Source organism: Neophocaena asiaeorientalis, unplaced genomic scaffold, assembly GCF_003031525.2.
Source record: "Neophocaena asiaeorientalis asiaeorientalis breed wild unplaced genomic scaffold, Neophocaena_asiaeorientalis_V1.1 scaffold336, whole genome shotgun sequence".
NCBI classification, from domain to species: domain Eukaryota; kingdom Metazoa; phylum Chordata; class Mammalia; order Artiodactyla; family Phocoenidae; genus Neophocaena; species Neophocaena asiaeorientalis.
The window spans coordinates 1,289,821-1,308,430 of NW_020174788.1; the positions used below are offsets into that span (position 1 = coordinate 1,289,821).

The window sequence follows — 18,610 nt, forward strand, 5'->3', positions numbered from 1 at the left end:
TAGTGTATTGTTTAGCCTCCATGTGTTTGTATTTTTTACAGAACTTTTCCTGTAATTGATATTTTCTCTCATAGTATTGTGGTCAGAAAAGATACTTGAAACAATTTCAGTTTTCTTAAATTTACCAAGGCTTGACTTGTGACCCAAGATATGATCTATCCTGGAGAATGTTCCATGAGCACTTGAGAAGAATGTGTATTCTGTTGTTTTTGGATGGAATGTCCTATAAATATCAATTAAGTCCATCTTGTTTAATGTATCATTTAAAGCTTGTGTTTCCTTATTTATTTTCATTTTGGATGATCTGTCCATTGGTGAAAATGGGGTGTTAACGTCCCCTACTATGAATGTGTTACTGTCGATTTCCCCTTTTATGGCTGTTAGTATTTGCCTTATGTATTAAGGTGCTCTTATGATGGGTGCATAAAAATTTACAATGGTATATCTTCTTCTTGGATCGATCCCTTGATCATTATGTAGTGTCCTTCTTTGTCTCTTGTAATAGTCTTTATTTTAACGTCTATTTTGTCTGATATGAGAATTGTTCCTCCAGCTTTCTTTTGTTTTCCATTTCCATGAAATATCTTTTTCCCTCCCTTTACTTTCAGTCTGTATGTGTCTCTAGGTCTGAAATGGGTCTCTTGTAGAAAGCAAATATATGGGTCTTGTATTTGTATCCATTCAGCTAATCTGTGTCTTTTGGTGGGAGAATTTAGTCCATTTACCTTTAAGGTAATTATCAATATGTATGTCCCTATTCCCATTTTCTTAATTGTTTTGGGTTCGTTATTGTAGGTCTTTTCCTTCTCTTGTGTTTCTTGCCTAGAGAAGTTCCTTTAGCATTTGTTGTAAAGCTGGTTTGGTGGTGCTGAAAGTGTCTGTCCCCAGTGGCTAAGGTTGGTTCAGTGGGCTGTGTTGGCTTCCTGGTGGAGAGGACTAGTGCCTGTGTTCTGGTGGATGAGGCTGGATCTTGTCTTTCTGGTGGGCAGGTCCAGGTTTGGTGGAGTGTTTTGGGGTGTCTGTAGACTTATAATGATTTTAGGCAGCCTCTCTGCTAATGGGTGGGGTTGTGTTCCTGTCTTGCTAGTTGTTTGGCATAGGATGGCCAGCACTGTAGCTTGCTGGTCATTGAGTGAAGCTGGATGCTGGTGTTGAGATGGAGATCTCTGGGAGATTTTCGCCATTTGATATTATGTGGAGCTGGGAGGTCTCTTGTGGACCAGTGTCCTGAAGTTGACTCTCCCACCTCAGAGGCAAAGCACTGACTCCTCGCTGCAGCACCAAGAGCATTTCATCCACACAGCTCAGAATAAAATGGAGAAAAAGTAGAAAGAAAGAAAGAAAGGAGTTAGGGAGCGAGGGAAGGAGGGAGGGAGGGAGGAAGGAAGGAAGGAGGGAAGGAAGGAAAAAAGAAAGAAAGAAGATAAAGTAAAATAAAATAAAGATAAAATATAATAGTTATTAAAATAAAAAATAATTATTAAGAAAAAAAAATTTTTTTTAATGAAAACAAAAAGAACCCTAGGACAAATGGTGGAAGCAAAGCTATAGAGACAAAATCTCACACAGAAGCATACACATACACACTCACAAAAAGAGGGAAAGGGGAAAAAATCATAAATATTGCTCTCAAAGTCCACCTCCTCAATTTGGGATGATTCGTTGTCTATTCATGAATTCCACAGATGCAGGGTACATCAAGTTGATTGTGGAGCTTTAATCCGCTGCTTCTGAGGCTGCTGGGAGAGATTTCCCTTTCTCTTCTTTGTTCTCACAGCTCTCAGGGGCTCAGCTTTAGATTTGGCCCCGCCTCTAAGTGTAGGTCGCCGGAGGGCGTCTGTTCTTCGCTCAGACAGGACGGGGTTAAAGGAGCCGCTGATTCGGGGGCTCTGGCTCACTCAGGCTGGGGGGGAGGGAGGGGCACGGAGTGTGGGGCGAGCCTGCGGCCGCAGAGGCCAGCATGACGTTGTACCAGCCTGAGGCGCGCCGTGTGTTCTCCTGTGGGAGTCGTCCCTGGATCCCGGGACCCTGGCAGTGGTGGGCTCCACAGGCTCCGCGGAAGGGTGGTGTGGATAGTGACCTGTGCTCGCACATAGGCTTCTTGGTGGCGGCAGCAGCAGCCTTAGCGTAGTATGAGTTCTTTAAATCCCTTGAGTGTTAGAATCATTCAGAGAGCTGTAGTTTTTAACAGCTAAATGTCCTGGAGTTTTGAGCAAAATCCATTGTCCCTGGGAGTATACTTGGTACTTTTGGTACTTAACCAGAGTATATATCCTAGATTTGGGTTCATTTATGGCCCTTGAATTTGAGACCCCAATTTATGATGAAATGGCCAGGAAGGGGAAATACCAGGCAATTCTAGAATTCCAGTCTTTGTGAGATATTTAGAACCCTTGCAGTAACATTTCCAGTTGGCAGGTATAACCCTAGAGTAGAGAAGTGTAGCTTCACTAGGCTCAGACAGCTTGCCCTGAATGTGGTAAGGATTAACATCAACCTGCTCCCTTGCTACCTCCCCACCCCTTTTTTGAAATTGTAGACTTTTTTTTGTTTGTTTTTGTTTTGGTTGATATGTCTCCACATCTTTTCCTTACAACTTTATTTATTTATTTTATTGTGAAGAAATTAACATAAAATTAACCATTTTTAAAGGGAAAAAAAATGAGAGAAAGTACTTGCAAATCATATATCTAATAAGGGACTTGTATCTAGAATATATAAAGAAGTCTTACAACTTAACAACAAAGACAAAAAATTCAATTAAAATATGGGCAAAGGACTTGAATACATAATTCTTCAAAAAAGATATACAAATGGCAAATAAGCACATAAAAAGATGTTCAACATCATTATCCACCAGGGAAACACAAATCAAAACCGCAATGAGGTAGCACTTCACACCTACTAGAATGGCCATTATCAAGCTCTAAAGAGGATGTGAAGAAACTGGAACCCTCATACATTGCTGTTAGGAATGTATAGTGGTGCAGCCACTTTGGAAAACTCTCTGGCAGTTTCTCAAAAAGGTTAACATAAAAAAAAAAAAGTAAACATAGAAGTATCATATGACCCAGCAATTCCACTCCTAGGTTTATACCCAAGAGAATTAACATATGTCTGCACAAAAGTTTGTACACAAATGTTCCTAGCACTATTTATTCAAGGTAACTGAAAAGCAGAATGAATGTGCATCAACTGATGCACGGATATACAAAATATGGTATATTCATACAAAAGAGTAATATTCAGCCATGAAAGAGAAATGAAGCACTGATGTATGCCACAAATGAATGAACCTTGAAAACATCATGCTTAGTGTAAGAAGCCAGACACAAAATGTCACATATTACATGATTCCATTTATATATATTGTCCACAGTAGGCAAATCTACAGAGACAGAAAGTACATTAGTGGTTGCCAGGGACTGGGAAGACAGGGAGATGGTAAGTGACTGCTAACAAATACGGGTTTAATGATAATGTTCAGGAATTAGTGCGATGTGAATATGCTAAAAATCACTGAATTCACACTTTAAAAGACTATTATGATATGTGAATTATATCTCAATTAAAAAAATAAATTCCAGCTTCTTACAGGTGCTACATTAAGGAAAACAGATAAATCAATTCAGGGCATCTAAGCCCGTCATCAGGGAACCCAGTGAGGAAAGAATAATGCTCAGAAAATCACCAGGGAGGTCAGATTGGTTGTTATGACTCTATAAGTATTCTAGTAGCACTCCATGTCAGTCTCTAGGAAATTTGCATCATGCTTTATACGATGACTAGCCCCAAAGTGAAGCTATGGCCTTAGGACCAAGCTGGTTTCATTTCTCATTAACCTCTATCTTGCCATCTTTCAGGTGTTTCCTCTGCAGTATCAGAAACAAGGACCGTCAAGTTTATGACTCTCAGATAACTGAACTCAATTCATTCAACACATTTTATTGAGTACCTGGAAAGTGCCAGGCACTTGCTATACCCAGGGAATCAGATGTGATCAGGATAAATGCTTCCTTCCCTTGATGAAACATATTCTAATATGAAAAATGGATAATAAAAAATATGCTGCTTCTCTTCAACGGCTCTCCCATCCCCAACCTATTCAATGGCCTTTTCTGACCTGCTTCTGGAGAGGTAGGGTTCACCTCTGAGAACTGTGTAAACCAGGCTCCCTTTTACTAGCAAGAAATTAGGCAGCAGGAAGGGAGAGATGAGGGTATTTCTTCTCTCTGCCTCAGCCTCACAGTTCTGGCAGTAAATTTCAACTACTACATCTCCTGTAGGATAGACTTCCTCTATAGCACCAGATCTCACTGGAAATTCTACTTTCTTCCTCTATCTTTTCATACTGAAGCATGTGTGGCAGATTATCTGAAAAGACAGCTACTAATGATTCATTTCAACCTATATATTCAAGCTGATCCTCCCCTTAAAAAGTAGTATCTAGTTCATCTCCCCTTGAATCTGGACTTGCCTTGTGACTTGCTTTGACCAGAAAAATGTGGCAAATGTGATGCTCTGTCTGTTCTGGGACAAGTCCTTAAGAGGCCCAGCAGCTTCCACTTTGACTTTCCCGGGACCCAGCCACCTAATAAGCGCTCAGGCTAAATTATTAAACAGGGAGAGATCACATGGAAAGAGAGACAAGTCTAGCCCACCACTCACCAGTCCAGCCACCCCAGCACAGAGGTACCAGATGTATGAATGTACCCAACTTGGACCCTCACTCAGCTCCAGTTGAATTTCCCCAGCCAACTCTACCAAGTACAGAGCGGAGATGAGCCATTTCTACCAAGCCCTGCTCAAACTGAATAATCGTGAGCAAATAAATGGTGGTTGGTTTTTTTAAGTCACTAAGTTGTGGGCACCTTGTTACATAGCAATAGAGACCTGAAACTGATGGTAATGGGTCCTCAATGCTGCTTAGTCCCAGATGCCTCGACATCCTTACTAATACCCTTAACCCTGACCTTGGCTCCATGAAGGGTCCACTGGCTTCATTCTCTTCAATTAAACCCTCTTGAGTTCTGTTTTATGTTCTGTTTTGAGCTCTGAGACACTGCCCAACACAAGTAAATAAATGAATAAGACAATCACAGATCCTTGTTGGTACCAGGATGAAAATAAGCAGGCTGCACGATAGGAAATGACAGAACCAACTTCAGGCAGGGTATTCAGAGAAGGCCTTTCTAACTAACTCTGCTTAAGCCAGCTAACATCTGCAGTAAAGAGGCTGAAGGAAATGCAGTGCTAGTGGAAGCAAGGTTGGTGACAAACTCAGCTGAGGAATACACTTCAGGTTCAAGTCACTTTTTCTGGTGTCTCTGTCTTGTGCCACAGAGCTAAGGCTTGCAACTGCTTTCATATCTCTGGGTATATCACTCATTTCATTCATCCCATTAGGCTGAATATTTGAAGTAGAGAAAAGACAAACAAAAAGAATGGGAATGGCTCCCTCCCTGCCATGCTTGCCTCTCATCTCCCAATATACCTGAAAATACAAGTTTGAAGGGTGTGAGCCAGGACTAAAAAATGGGAGGGATGTTAAAAAGGACTTTTACATAAGGTATGAAAACATATTTTTTTCCCACAGTTAGGAGTAATTTGAAATTAAGGCAACATATTTTTATCAATACAATTGGCAAAAATTCTAAAGAGCAATAGCATCTAGTGCTGGTGAGGATGTGACAAAATGGGCTTTTCAATATGTTGCTTGGTGAGAGAAAGAACTGCTATCCTCTCTTTGGTATACAATTTGGCAACATCCTTAAATAAAAAAACATATAACATATCTTTCCCTGGTCCCACTTTTGAGAATCTACTCTAAACACCATATGTAAAGATAGATGTGCAAAGATCTACTTTATTGCAATATTGTTCACAGAGGCAAAAATAAAAAGTAGGAACAACCTGATTATCCATCAATAAGAAAATGGTTCAATAAATTACGGTACTTTCATATTAAGGAATCACACCAGTATTAAAAAGAATGAATTAGATCTATATGTATTGAACTGGAGGGATATCCATAATATATTATTAAGCAGGTATTTTAAAAAGCAAGCATCATGTATAGTATGATCCTAAAGCAAAAGTGACATGTGCACATATATTTGTTTATATTTATAGGAACATGAAGACAGTGTGGAAAAATACATATGCTTTTAACAGGATTACCATAGAGGGGTGAAAATAAATGGAAAAGGATCAACTTTTCTTTACATATTTTTGGACTGTTTCATTTATTGAAATGAGTGTATATCACTTTCATTTTTAATTCTGCTGTCCCCACCCTTCTTTCCACCTCAGGCAACCAGTTCTGATTTACTTCACCTTAGATTAATTTTAACTGTTCTAGAATTTTATATAAATGGATTCATAATTTTTTGTGTCTGGCTTCTTTTGTTCACTGTTGTGCCTGTGAGATTCATCCAGGTTGTTGTATACATTGGTAGTTTATTCCTTTTTCATTGCTAAGTTGTATTCCATTCAAATGGTGTATCACAATTTGTCCATATCCTGCTGATGGACATTTGGGTTGTTTCCAGATTTTGGCTATTGTGAACAAAGCTGCAGTGAACATTCTTGCATGAGAATTTTTTTTTTAATTGAAGTATATTTGATTTACAGTGTGTTAATGTCTGCTGTACAGCAAAGTGATTCAGTTATACATATACATACCTCCTTTTTTATATTCTTTTCCATTGTGGTTTATCAAAGGATACTGAATATAGTTATCTGTTGCACAAGAATTTTGACATAGATTTCCATTTCTCTTGGATAAATACCTAGTATTTGAATTGTTGGGTCAAAGGGTAGATATATGAGGATATATGAACATATTTTACTTTTGGTAATTAAAAAAAGAAAAAAACGGGCTTCTCTGGTGGCGCAGTGGTTGAGAGTCTGCCTGCCGATGCAGGGGACGTGGGTTTGTGCCCTGGTCTGGGAAGATCCCACATGCCGCGGAGCGGCTGGGCCCGTGAGCCATGGCCGCTGAGCCTGCACGTCCGGAGCCTGTGCTCCGCAATGGGAGAGGCCACAACAGTGAGAGGTCCTTGTACCGCAAAAAAAAAAAAAAAAAAAAAAAATGTTGAAGGAAGAGGATGAATCTGTACTTCAAAAAGACAATAATCCTTGCTATCTTTTTCTCCATCCTTCCCCTCCCAACAGGTGTTTGCATCTGTCAGTTCTTAGGCTTCCCAGGCCAGATCAGCTACCCACTACTTTTCAGGATGAATCATCAAAGATGGGGAAATTCTAATGTTATACCTGCCCAACAGGAACTAGGTTTAGATAACGCCCACCAGAAGCCTTAAGACTCAAATGATAATTCAAGAGAACTGCTAACACACAGGAAAAGCGGCTTCTATAGTCAGAAACTTATTGCAAACCAAACAAAACTCATGACACTCCTTTTCTATAATAACAAGTTGTCACCAGAATAGATACTTAGCATGAAAAAGAAGAAACGAGTCAAATCAACACATCAACAAGAGTAGCAGAAGTAACCCTACTGCAAGGGAGGGTTTACAAACAAATTGTGAACCAAACCTTGGCAACTTTCCAAACTTAAAATGAAAGTCCAAGATGCTATAAAAATCCAGTCAATACCATGAAGACCTATTCTAGGAAGGATTGGCTGGAATAAACATATTTTTTAAGTGTTAAAAAAAGGGGTACTGCCACACTGTCAATGACAGATTTTAGCACCCTTTTTCTCAGAACCGGCCTTGAGTCTTAACCCATAAGAGGGTCACAGTTTCAGTATATCCTCCAGGATACAGCTGTTTAGACCAGGGATGGACCTCAGACAGTTCAAGTTTGGATTCGAAGTGCCATGGGAAGCCAATAAAGTATTTTGTGCAAGTAGTAACATGGTCTGATTTATGATTCAAAAAGATCTTGGAAGAATAAATTAGCAAGCATTTGCAGTAGTTCAGATGAGAAATGATTATGGTTGACGATGGCAGTGGAGAAGGAGAGAAGTCCTAAGCAGCCCCTCAACATCTACAAGCCAGGGAGAGGAACAAAGGGTTTGTGAAGGAGTCGACATGTAGACCTAAACGACTGTGGGGTCATGAAAGCTAAGAGAGGGAGTTTTTGAGAAGGAAGAAGTGATCAACTGTGGCTTCAGAAGTAATGACGAGGAGCCTGTTTGTGAAGAAGACAGCCTTCTGTTAAAGGGAGCAGAGAAACGGGGCAGTAGCAGGAAGAAGATAAAGTGACAAGGAAGTGACTAAAGCATGTTTGTAGCTTCTTTTGCACTGCAGATAGAAATCTAAAAGGCCAGGTTCTTAACTTGCCATAGAAGTCCGTCCGTAGCATAACTACTTTTATCAGTCAGGTTCCCAGTAGCAGACACTGGCACACTCAGAGTTTAGCTGAAGAGAACACCGCAATGGGACAATTTACAGCCGTGCAGGCAGGGTGAGGAAACACATCATTTGGGGAAGCACCCAGGTGTTAGCTTCAGGGTGAAAACATTGCCACACAAAGCCTGAAGAGAAAAGGGAAGGAAACTTAGAGCTGGAGCCATGGAAGGGGGGGCCACCTGACACCAGCAGTGGCCACAGAGGGCCAGAACCCTGTTGCTTAAGCAGGAAGGAAGGAGAAAGAAATATCTCTCCCCCTGTTTTCTGATCCACCCTCACAACATTGAACCCAACTGGAAACCAGAAGCCATGAGAATGCAGATGATGTACTCCACAGAGGTCAGGAGGGCACAGAGAAAGGCAGAGAAATCCCTGGGAAGTTGATTGAGCAGCTGATTCACCAGCACACCCTTGCTCACCTCCCCAGCTCATCTCTGACCAGTTTTCCTCCCCTCACCCCCACACTGAGCCTTCTTTCACATTCAGGAACATGCCGAGCTGCATGCTACCTTGGGCCTGGGTACAGTCTGTTCTTTCTATCTGGAATACTCTTCCTCTCTCCGCCTTGTTAGCTCAAAATTATCTTTCCACCTTCACTTTAGATGTCACTTTCCCAGAGAGGCCTTTCGCTGCCCTTGTCCCTATCCCATCTTCAGGAAACATCACTGTTACATTCTCTCATAGCACCCTGTTCTTTTTCTTCTACAGCATTCTTCATCGTGTGCAATGATAGCTTTACCGCAGCGTTATTTGTTTAACATCCACCTACTCCCTCAGACTAAACATCATGAGAACAGGACTTTGTGTGTTTTCACAGGATGATTTTGGCAATGGGGTAAATGCCCAAACACATATTTATTTAAAGACTTAACGAACCTGTTATAATACCCTCTCCACCTCACCCATGATCTCTGAACACAAACGGTTTAGCAGTGATAACAGATCTTATTTAATCCGTCCTTGTTACATGTCAATCAGTGTGCTAGAAATTTAATGTATGTCATCTCATTCACCGCCGACAACAAAGTCCTCAGAGTCAGGGACTCTTTTCAGCCCCATTTACCCAGAAAGGGCGCCAAGGCATGAGAGGTCAAGGAATTCAGTCAAGGTCACACAGCTATGGGTTGTGAACCAAATCCCACTGATATCACAGCTGGTGCTCTGACCTTCCTCCCCCCACCACCCCCATTATACTGCCTCATTAAACATCTCCCTCTGGTTTTTGCTTGTTTGTTTATAAGTCTATCTTCCATATTAGACTATAAGCCCCTTGGGTAACAACAGGTTTTAGTCAACTATTTAACCCCACTGCACATTGCAGATGCTCTATAAACACTGAACGTCAACTCTTTCCTACCAGAAAAGCACGTCTTGCGCTGACTGACCTCTCCCCTCACCTCCAGTCTTTACCCACATTCATTCTGTTTATTAAAGAACAGTGGTCTCTCAGTCAGACTCTTTTGATGTCCACTGCAGTGAGCTCTTCCACTACAGCACAATTCTTTTAATGAACTGATGAAGAGTTCAAGGACCAGCAAAGCCTCCTGTGAACTCTGAACACCTGGGGGCTTTCCCAGGACGCTTGCCCTTATGCAGAAAGACCCTGCCTCAGAAACCAGCCAGCCCATCCTTTCTGACATCCACCCAGTTCAGCCCTGAATCTCACTTGACAAAGCAGGATCAGTTCCCACAGTCACAGGCTGCCTAGTTGCTTCACTGACGGCAACTTGGATTCCTGTGAATAGAGCTTTCAGAGGCCCAGCCACTGGGAGCAGCACATCTACTCTGGGCTCCCCTGTGGTCAGGGGACAGAAGGAGAGAGAGCATTCCAGGAGGCAGAAAAATGATTCCAAGAGCACTTCTGCCTCCATCTCACCTACTGCCAGCACCTGCGCATTCTTGCAGAAGGAGTTGGAATGTGTTAGCCCTTTAGAGAACTTACCAGGCTCTCTGAGTAGGTCCACCCAAGCCCTCTAACAGCCCTGAAAGGAGACTGAATTTCAGCCAAGAAGAGCCCAACTGTCAGCAGAACAGAGAGTTAGGGAGGGCATGCCCTCCTACCAGCTTACCTGCTGCACGGTGCTGCGGCTCCACTTAACTCCTTACTTCTTCATCGCTTCTTTTTCTTTTCAATTATCCCCATGGCACTCTTTTCTCTTTTGCTCTCCACAACCCAACTTCTGTGTGATGTGGACCAAAAAAAAAAGTCAGAGCTAGAAAGAAACTTGTGTCATCTAACCCAAGGCATCCCAAGCCCTGGCAAAATCACTTAAGAGGTTTTTTAAAATACAGATCTCTAGACCCTACCTTAGACCTGCAGTAGTAAATAACTATTGCTTTCGTCTGTCGAGGCATGGCTTTCTTCAGCGTTTCTTCAGAGAACTTTTCTTTCCCCAGTCTACATGGTTCTCCTAGGACTAGCAATTCCATGATGCATGGCCCCAAGATAGGTACATGATCCAAACTGGGCTAATCAGTCATTCCCAGTGCTATCAGACTCAGTGGAGGAAAGATTAAAGTGTCCCTTTCCCACTGGTTGCCTAAGCGAAAAAAATGCAACCCACTCTCCACACAGTAGTAGCCCTATTTCCTGCCAACTAGAAGAAACTTATCTGCAATGAAGGAAAATGAAAATCAGAGAGAGTTCTGACCATATCTGCTAAGTTCCCGAGGCAAATTCTATCTCCGAACTCCTCTGTCTCCTGGGTCAACAAATTCTCTTGCTTTGCTTAAGCTAGTTTTGAGAGTTTCTGTCATCTGTGACCGAAAGTATAGGGATTAATACATCTACTGAGTCAATAACTCCAAGGTTAGGAAAGAGAATCTGAAATTTTGAAAGATGTGCAGGGATTTCTGATGTATGGCTAGGTTTAGGATATTCTGATAGACCAACCCCTCAGCTTATAAGGATAAAAGCTGAGATCCACATAAGGGATTTGATAATAACGATGAGGTAGAATTTAGTGAGCACTTACTACATGCAGGACTCAATGTGAAATGAGTTATATGTATTACTTCATTCAATCCTCAGCACATCACTTTGAATTTAGTATGTTTACCATATCTATTTGCTTGTTTACTGTGTCTGTTTTATCTACAATTATACATCTACCACCTTACCACCTAGCACAGTGCCTGCAACATAGTAGGAGCTCACTAAATACTTGCAATATTGAATAAATTCTACAGATTAATACAATTACTAGCAGCAGCAGTAGTAGTAGCAGCAAGGTTACTAACATTTACTGAGTGTTTATTTTGTGTTAGATTCTATTCTAAGTTCTTTTTAAACATTAGCTTAATTGTCTGAAAAAGCTTTTAAGGTAGGTTTCTGTTATCCCCATTATGATAAGAAAACTGAGTCACGGAGATGTCAAATAATTTCCCCAAGGTCACATAGCTAGTAAGCAGCAACACTAAGATTCAAACCCAGGCAATCTGGCTCCAGCGTCCCTGTTCACAACCACTATGCTATATTCGTTTAATTAACTTATTCAGAATGACCAAGCTACTGAATAGCAGATACAGAATTTGGGCCTAGGTTTGTCTGAGTCCAAAATCTGCACTTTTTAACCACTACTTTATACTTCCTGCCTGTGGCTAATTGTCTGACAGTTCATGGTAGTCCACATAAATGGTCCTGGGGTCGTGCAATATACAATCTGCATAGCTCTTGTGGCGACCCACATAATATGATTCGAAACCAAGTATCCTGACTTCTAGAGAGAAATAGTTAGGTGTGATCAAAAACAGCCCTCGCTGGGCCAAATACTGAAACCAAGGTACAACTGTTTGCCTCTTGTGTCAATTTGGATACTGCAAGAAGCAAAAGCCAAGATGGAATTAGAAGTATAAGAGATTTATTGAAGGATAAATGGAAGAAGGAACAGGAGTATGTGGGAAGAGTTTCAGACTACAAGGAAGTTCTGTCAAGAGAGAAAGGAGACGGAAGATTGGGTTTGGAAGAGAATCTGTCCAGTTGCAGCAAAGCTCCGAGGAAATGTGGGCCAGGTCAGTGGGGAGCCCAAGGCAATGCTGGCCCAGCAGAGGAGTCCTGCTTTGGGCAGAAACAGCCTCACTCCAGAACACCTTGCTCAGTCATTGCTTGGGAGCAGCCCAGTGACAGCACAGCCTTGGCATAAATGCTGTGGCTGATCCCCAAGAAGTGGCTGTCGGAGCTGCTGGTCATCCACACTCCTCTCAACTGGTTCTCTTAAAGATAGATCTGGCCGGAGCCTTCCCATGGCTGCCACAGCCCTGTACTAGGAATCAAACTCCTCTGGAGGAAACACCAAGGAGCCAGTCATAGGAGAGAAGCAGTGTTTACAATTGCTCCTGGCACATAAATAACACTGCTGAGTACATGTGCTTTCAAACCTTGTGTTGGTTTGGCCTTACTAAAAGCCCACTTAGTGAAAAATATGTTTTCCTGAAGAGGGGTAGGTGGGACTTTTTCTTGTTTATTTTTCTGTGGACACATTTAAATTGCCACAAAGAAGTTACTATGGAAACTGCTCCCAAACTTGCAAGATAAAGGGTAAAAATGGAACACTTTGTTAAAATGCAAATGATTAGTCTTTAGAGACCAGAGGACTTTTTAACAAACTCTCCTTGTCTGGCTCTTCTGAGTCCATTAAGGGCTCTCTTAAATCAAAGGCAGACAGGCAGGTTTTTTGTGTTATATTCTAGATGGCATTGGTCAACTGTGAAAACACCACAGGTGACGACTCTGGAATAAATCTAGACACTTTCAAACTTGTTGGATCAGGCAAAGTAGATAACAGTATTGTACTCTCTGGGTAACTCTGGTGAAGCTGACTATGAATTACTATGAATGTGCAAACAGGCCGAGGGCAGGGAAGGTGGTTATTTTTATGCCAGGCTTATTCTGCTGGTGTACCCTGAACCCGCTTGTTTGAAAGTTAACTTGCTGAGCTCTTATTTATGGGAAGCAGTTTCCCTTTCTTATCTCCCCAGGCCACATTCCACCCTTTGAATCTTGAGCTGGACAGTCCTTTCAACACGAAACACAAACTTCTCATTCGAAAGGCCCATTTCTCTGCCTATCTCTTTACCTGCCCCTCCCCACCCACTCTCCAACTCACTTTACTTCTGTCTGCCTGAGCAATCCTATCTTGACAAAGCTCTCAGATAGCTTTGTCCTGATTTCTGCTTTTTGTACTTTTCTGCCTGGCAATTCTTTCAACTTGCTTGTCTTGTTGAAATCCCGGAAGTCTTACTGAAACCCTTTTTCAGAGCTGCTTCCAGTTATTAAGTGGATGCAATATGAAGGGGTGATTTGACCTGAAGAACTAACTAAGGGGTCACATGTTCTAGATTCTTGATTTGAGATCATTGTTACCTAGCTTCATAACTAGCAGCAATCAATTTCAGGTGTCCTTTGTGAATCAGTCATCATCTGTTCCCTTCACCAGGAATTCTTTTCTTGCAGTTGTTTGTTTGTTTTTTGCCAGCTCCTTTTTATCATTCAAGTTTCAGCTTAAATAAAATGTCATCAGGGGAATTCCCTGGTGGTCCAGTGGTTATGACTCCAGGCTTCCACTGCAGAGGGCACGGGTTCAATCCCAGGTTGGGGAACTAAGATCCTTCATGCCAAAAAAAAAAGTCCTCAAAGAGGCCCTAAATACTCCCTAATGTTATTTTCCTCTAACATCATTCTTCATAACATTATCTTCTGTTTTCTTCAAGCACTTTCTATCTGCAATTATCGTAAATGTTCCCTTGATTACTATGTTTTCCTCCAAAGGACCTTTAAGATCCAAGAGAGCTGAGGCCTTGTCTGTCTTCTTCCCAGCTGTATTCCCCACTCCTGGCACACAGAAAATGCTCTGTAAAAATTTGTATAATGAAAAAAACTATAAAATTTAAGCAGTTGGACCAAATGAACTTTAAGGTTGCTTGTGGCTTTAACATGAACACTGTCAAAAATGAGTAAGTTAAAAATAAAATGACAACAACCATTTAAATAAAACAATGAATGCAGCGTGGATGTATACTTACGCTTTAAGAATATACAGCTGCCAAGTTCTTGGGCCTGTCATAGTGTTGTACTGCTGTTTTTATACAGTTTCCCAGGGAGTATGAACTGAATTTCTGAGCTTTATAATACAGTATTTAACAAGGATATCAAGTAGCTGTCTAAATATAAGAGCCCCGTATCACAGAATTAGAGTGGGATAGGTTTTAAAATACAATCTCTTCAATTTACAAGGATGTAAACTAAAGCCCTGGGAAGGAAGTATATTTGGACATTTGGAACCAAATTCAGCGTTGCTTCTGTCAGTGAGGAATACATATACCAATCACACTTCCTTATATGTAATCATTATTCATAACATAATAATGCTTTATATTGGAAAAACAAGTTTGTGTGACGAGATTCTATACCGGTGGTTCTGAAATGTGAGCATGGAGGATTTGTTAAGGCACAGACTGCCGACCTCACCCCTAAAGTTTCCGGTTCTGTGGGTCGGGGGCTGGGGAGGGTGCGGAGAATCCCGAGAGTTTAAGAGGAGCCCTACTAATCTTACCTCAGGAACTCTCTCAGCTTAACTGGCCCGCTTGGCGCGCTGAAAGAACTACAAGTCCCAGCGTGCCCCGCGCGCAGCGGGAGGAAAGTCGAGCACTTCCGCTCCACGCAGAGCCTCTGTCCCCGCGTCTCGACGTGTCACTGGCGGCGCCGCGGCTGTGGCACGATAAGGCGCTGACTGGGGGAGTTTGAGGCGGCGGCGACCCCGGCCTGGATCTGTCCCGGCGTGGAAGGGTTCTGGGGTCCGTGGGGAACAGGAAAGGGAGGTGGCGGCTCAGCCCGCTCGGGGCACGATGTTGAACATGTGGAAGGTGCGGGAGCTGGTGGACAAAGCGTGAGTATCTGGGGTCAGTTGTGGCCGAGGCCCACGCGGGGGAGGGGCGGGGGGAAAGGGGAGCCGGGTCTGCGCGCGGGGCCTCCCGCGTCACGCCCCCCGTGTCGGCCGGCCCCATCATGGCGGCGTCCGGCTGTCTCCTCGGCCCCGGGCCGCGTCCCGAACCGCCAGTCTGGGAAGGGACCCTTCCTCGTTTGAAACATCCTCTTAGCCCCCTTCTCTCCTATGCAGGCCGTCCTCACCCTGCCCTTACCCCCACCCTTCTAGACACAGACACTTTGGTCGGGGAGGGGGCGGGGTTGTCTAGAGATGGGTCAGTGCCCTGGCCGGAGAGCTGTCTTGGCCCCAGGCTTGGGGCTTTGACTCCTGGGCAGCAGCGAAAGCTTGTGGGTGGAGGACTCACTTCACTGGCTCTCTGTGCACCTCAGAGTGTGGTGTAGAGACCTTAGGCCTGGTCGGGAGGTGTCCTTTACCTTGCTGGGTTTCTTTTAATTCCTAATGAACCTGAAGTGTTGGAGTGGGTGGTAGGTGTAACAAGTGGCCACTGTGGTCAGACTGAAGTTACTCAAGAGGAGACTCATCCTTCGCTTTTCTAACATCAGTGAGAGTAGATCACCACGTAGCTTACTGTGATTCTTTTCCTCTGTTTCCTTTTCCACTACACTTCATTTTTGGAGGGCCACTTGTTCCATTTGGTTTAATTAAGAAGTCATTGAATTAACAAGAAATTTCCCCTAAAGAAGGAAACAACCCAGGTTTATATCCTGTTGATCTACTTTTAACTTCCCTGACAGGTAAAAAGACTAATATATAGTTGGTTTTCTTTAAGATTTAAGTCGTAACTTTAGTATCTTACACTTAAATTGAGTGTATCAGATATAACAGTGGTTAAGTAAGGTCTGCTAGGCCAGCAGGAAATAAAGTTTAAGAATTTTCCCCTTCCTCTCGGGTTTTAGTGATGATACAACGTGTGGTGACAAAAACATTTCATTTGTGCCACTCGCCCAACCTAAAATCAGGAACTGTAGATGGCAAATTCTTGAGGCTTTCTTGACCCCAGAAAAAATAATTCATTAAGAGATACAAACTACTAGGTATAAAATAAATTAGATCCAAGGATGTAATGTACAGCACAGGGAATATAGCCAATATTTTATAGTAACTTTCAACAGAGTATAATATATGAAAATATCTAATTGCTGTTGTACACCCGAAGCTAATATTATAAATCAAGTATACTTCAATAAGAAAAAAATTCACAGTGGCTTGGGTAATACATCAGATAGAATTTAGAGTCTGACCATATTTTCAAGTTTTCTGTGCTACCAAGAAGGCAGTAGAGTGCCTAAGGAGCACAGGTTTGTGAACCTGCAGAGCTGGATTCAAGCTCTGTAACCTTGGCAGATTACTTAACCTTGAAGTGCCCCAGTTTTCTCAGGTGCAGTATGAAAATAATGATAGATACTTAGAGTGTTGTTGTGAGAATTAAGGGCTAAGGACTTAGATAGCATATAAAGCCCTTAATACAGTAGGTTTAGATCAGTATGCTTTTGATAACTATAGCAGATGTTCTGCATCAAGAGTAAGATTAAACTTCATTAAGAGAGAAGCTCCATGTTTGGAAAGTGATTTGGTGATTTTGCTTTATCAACTATTTATTTGACCGTTAAGTTCTCAGTCCTTTATTTTAGGTTTGTTTTGCTATTTATATAACCTTTGCTTTCCAAAGGTAAAATAAAATCAGGTTGCCTTTTTTTTTCAGATCCAGGTTCGTTGGTTTTTTAATATTTGGTGTAAGTCTAAGATACCAGCTTAAATAGTCTTTAAAAATCCAAAAGCCTCTACAAAACTATCTCTTTATTTCTTAGCCAGAGGACAGTGGAAGAAAAACCACTAAAAAAACACGTTCTTATCTTAGGGGACTAAATCTGTAGTACTCAAAAATTTGAAGAGACTGTACATTTTTTAGGAGACAAATCAAGGCAATATTTCTGCTTTAATTGTTCATTTCATATTGTTTTTAACACCTTTGTTACTAATTTTCAAGTGCTTCAGGTTAAATTTGTCACATAAATAGTTAGCAAGTCAATCTAATGGAAGAGCTGCTGTTGAAAAATAACTTCTCTCTTCCTTTTTACTACCCAATTTAGAAAGGAGACTTGAACCAAGTTATTCAAGAACATGTAAGAACGTTGCCACCAAGGACTTTTTAAAGATGTCGTGGGTGTCTGACACATGATATTAGGATTACAACATGAGGTTATTTTGCTGATGAATACTCAGAATTTAATTTTCATCTTTCACTGGCAGGAGAGAAGAAATTGTTCCCCCCAAATGAAAGCATTTTACAGAACCAGTACCTGTGGCACTGTGTGCATTTAGACTCTTCACCTTAAATTGCCATAATGAAGGTGAAGCAGATCCACAGAACCGCTGTTCTGATTATCAAGGGGGTAAGGTGATGAGGAAACTTGCAAATGAGGAAACAATGAAGTGACTAAGGACTGCTCTGAGAGCTTTGTTGAATAGAAATGAGGCTTTAGGGCTTCCCTGGTGGCGCAGTGGTTGAGAGTCCGCCTGCCGATGCAGGGGACACGGGTTCGTGCCCCGGTCCGGGAAGATCCCACATGCCGCGGAGCGGCTGGGCCTGTGAGCCATGGCCGCTGAGTCTGTGCGTCCGCAGCCTGTGCTCCGCAACGGGAGAGGCCACAACAGTGAGAGGCCCGCGTACTGCAAAAAAAAAAAAAAAAAAAAAAAGAAATGAGGCTTTATATGATAGAGCACTGGCTAGAGGTTTAGGAGACCTGGGTTCAGATTCTGATACTGCCTTTTAAATTAGCCGTATGTCTGATCTGAGGCAGACTCATATGACTCTCTAGACCTTGGATTCCTTATCTTTAAATTGATGGGATTGGGCTAGAGTAAGACTTTTGCCAACAATATGCCAGTATGCCAACTGGCATATTGGAGGCATGAATTTCTATCAGGAGGCAAAGAAACAGAGCAGATATTTCATAAGAGCAGATAAATTTTAGGAAGTCATTATCCTCCAGAGACAGTTTCAGCTGAAAAAGGAATTTTGTTTAAATGTGGCAATCAATAAATGTTATATTTAAATGCTTTATGCAGTAAATAAGTGCAACCCATGACTCTGGAAAATTAGGACTTTCATTTAGCATATATCCCTACTTAATAAGGTTTACTTCAGAAAGAAAAATGTGGTCTTTCAAAATGTGTCCTCTGGAGCTACTGTTAGATCCAGCATGGTGGCAGTTCTTAAGTATAATGATATATTTAAAATACTGGCTTTTGAGATTTTATGGAAGGTTGGGGAGGTATTTTCCACAA

The 18,610-nt window shown here is 42.0% G+C and overlaps 1 protein-coding gene across 3 annotated transcripts in view; it reads left to right on the forward strand.

Annotated features, from left to right (window-relative positions):
* The first annotated feature begins 15,043 nt into the window (after positions 1-15,043).
* The window catches only part of CLINT1 (clathrin interactor 1), a 65,092-nt gene continuing 61,525 nt past the window's right edge, over positions 15,044-18,610 (forward strand). For all 3 annotated transcript variants that reach the window (XM_024760125.1, XM_024760126.1, XM_024760128.1), the window contains exon 1: positions 15,044-15,262. In XM_024760125.1, the coding sequence (XP_024615893.1) occupies positions 15,222-15,262 (41 nt within the window). In that variant the 5' untranslated portion in view covers positions 15,044-15,221. The remainder of the gene's footprint in view (positions 15,263-18,610) is intronic.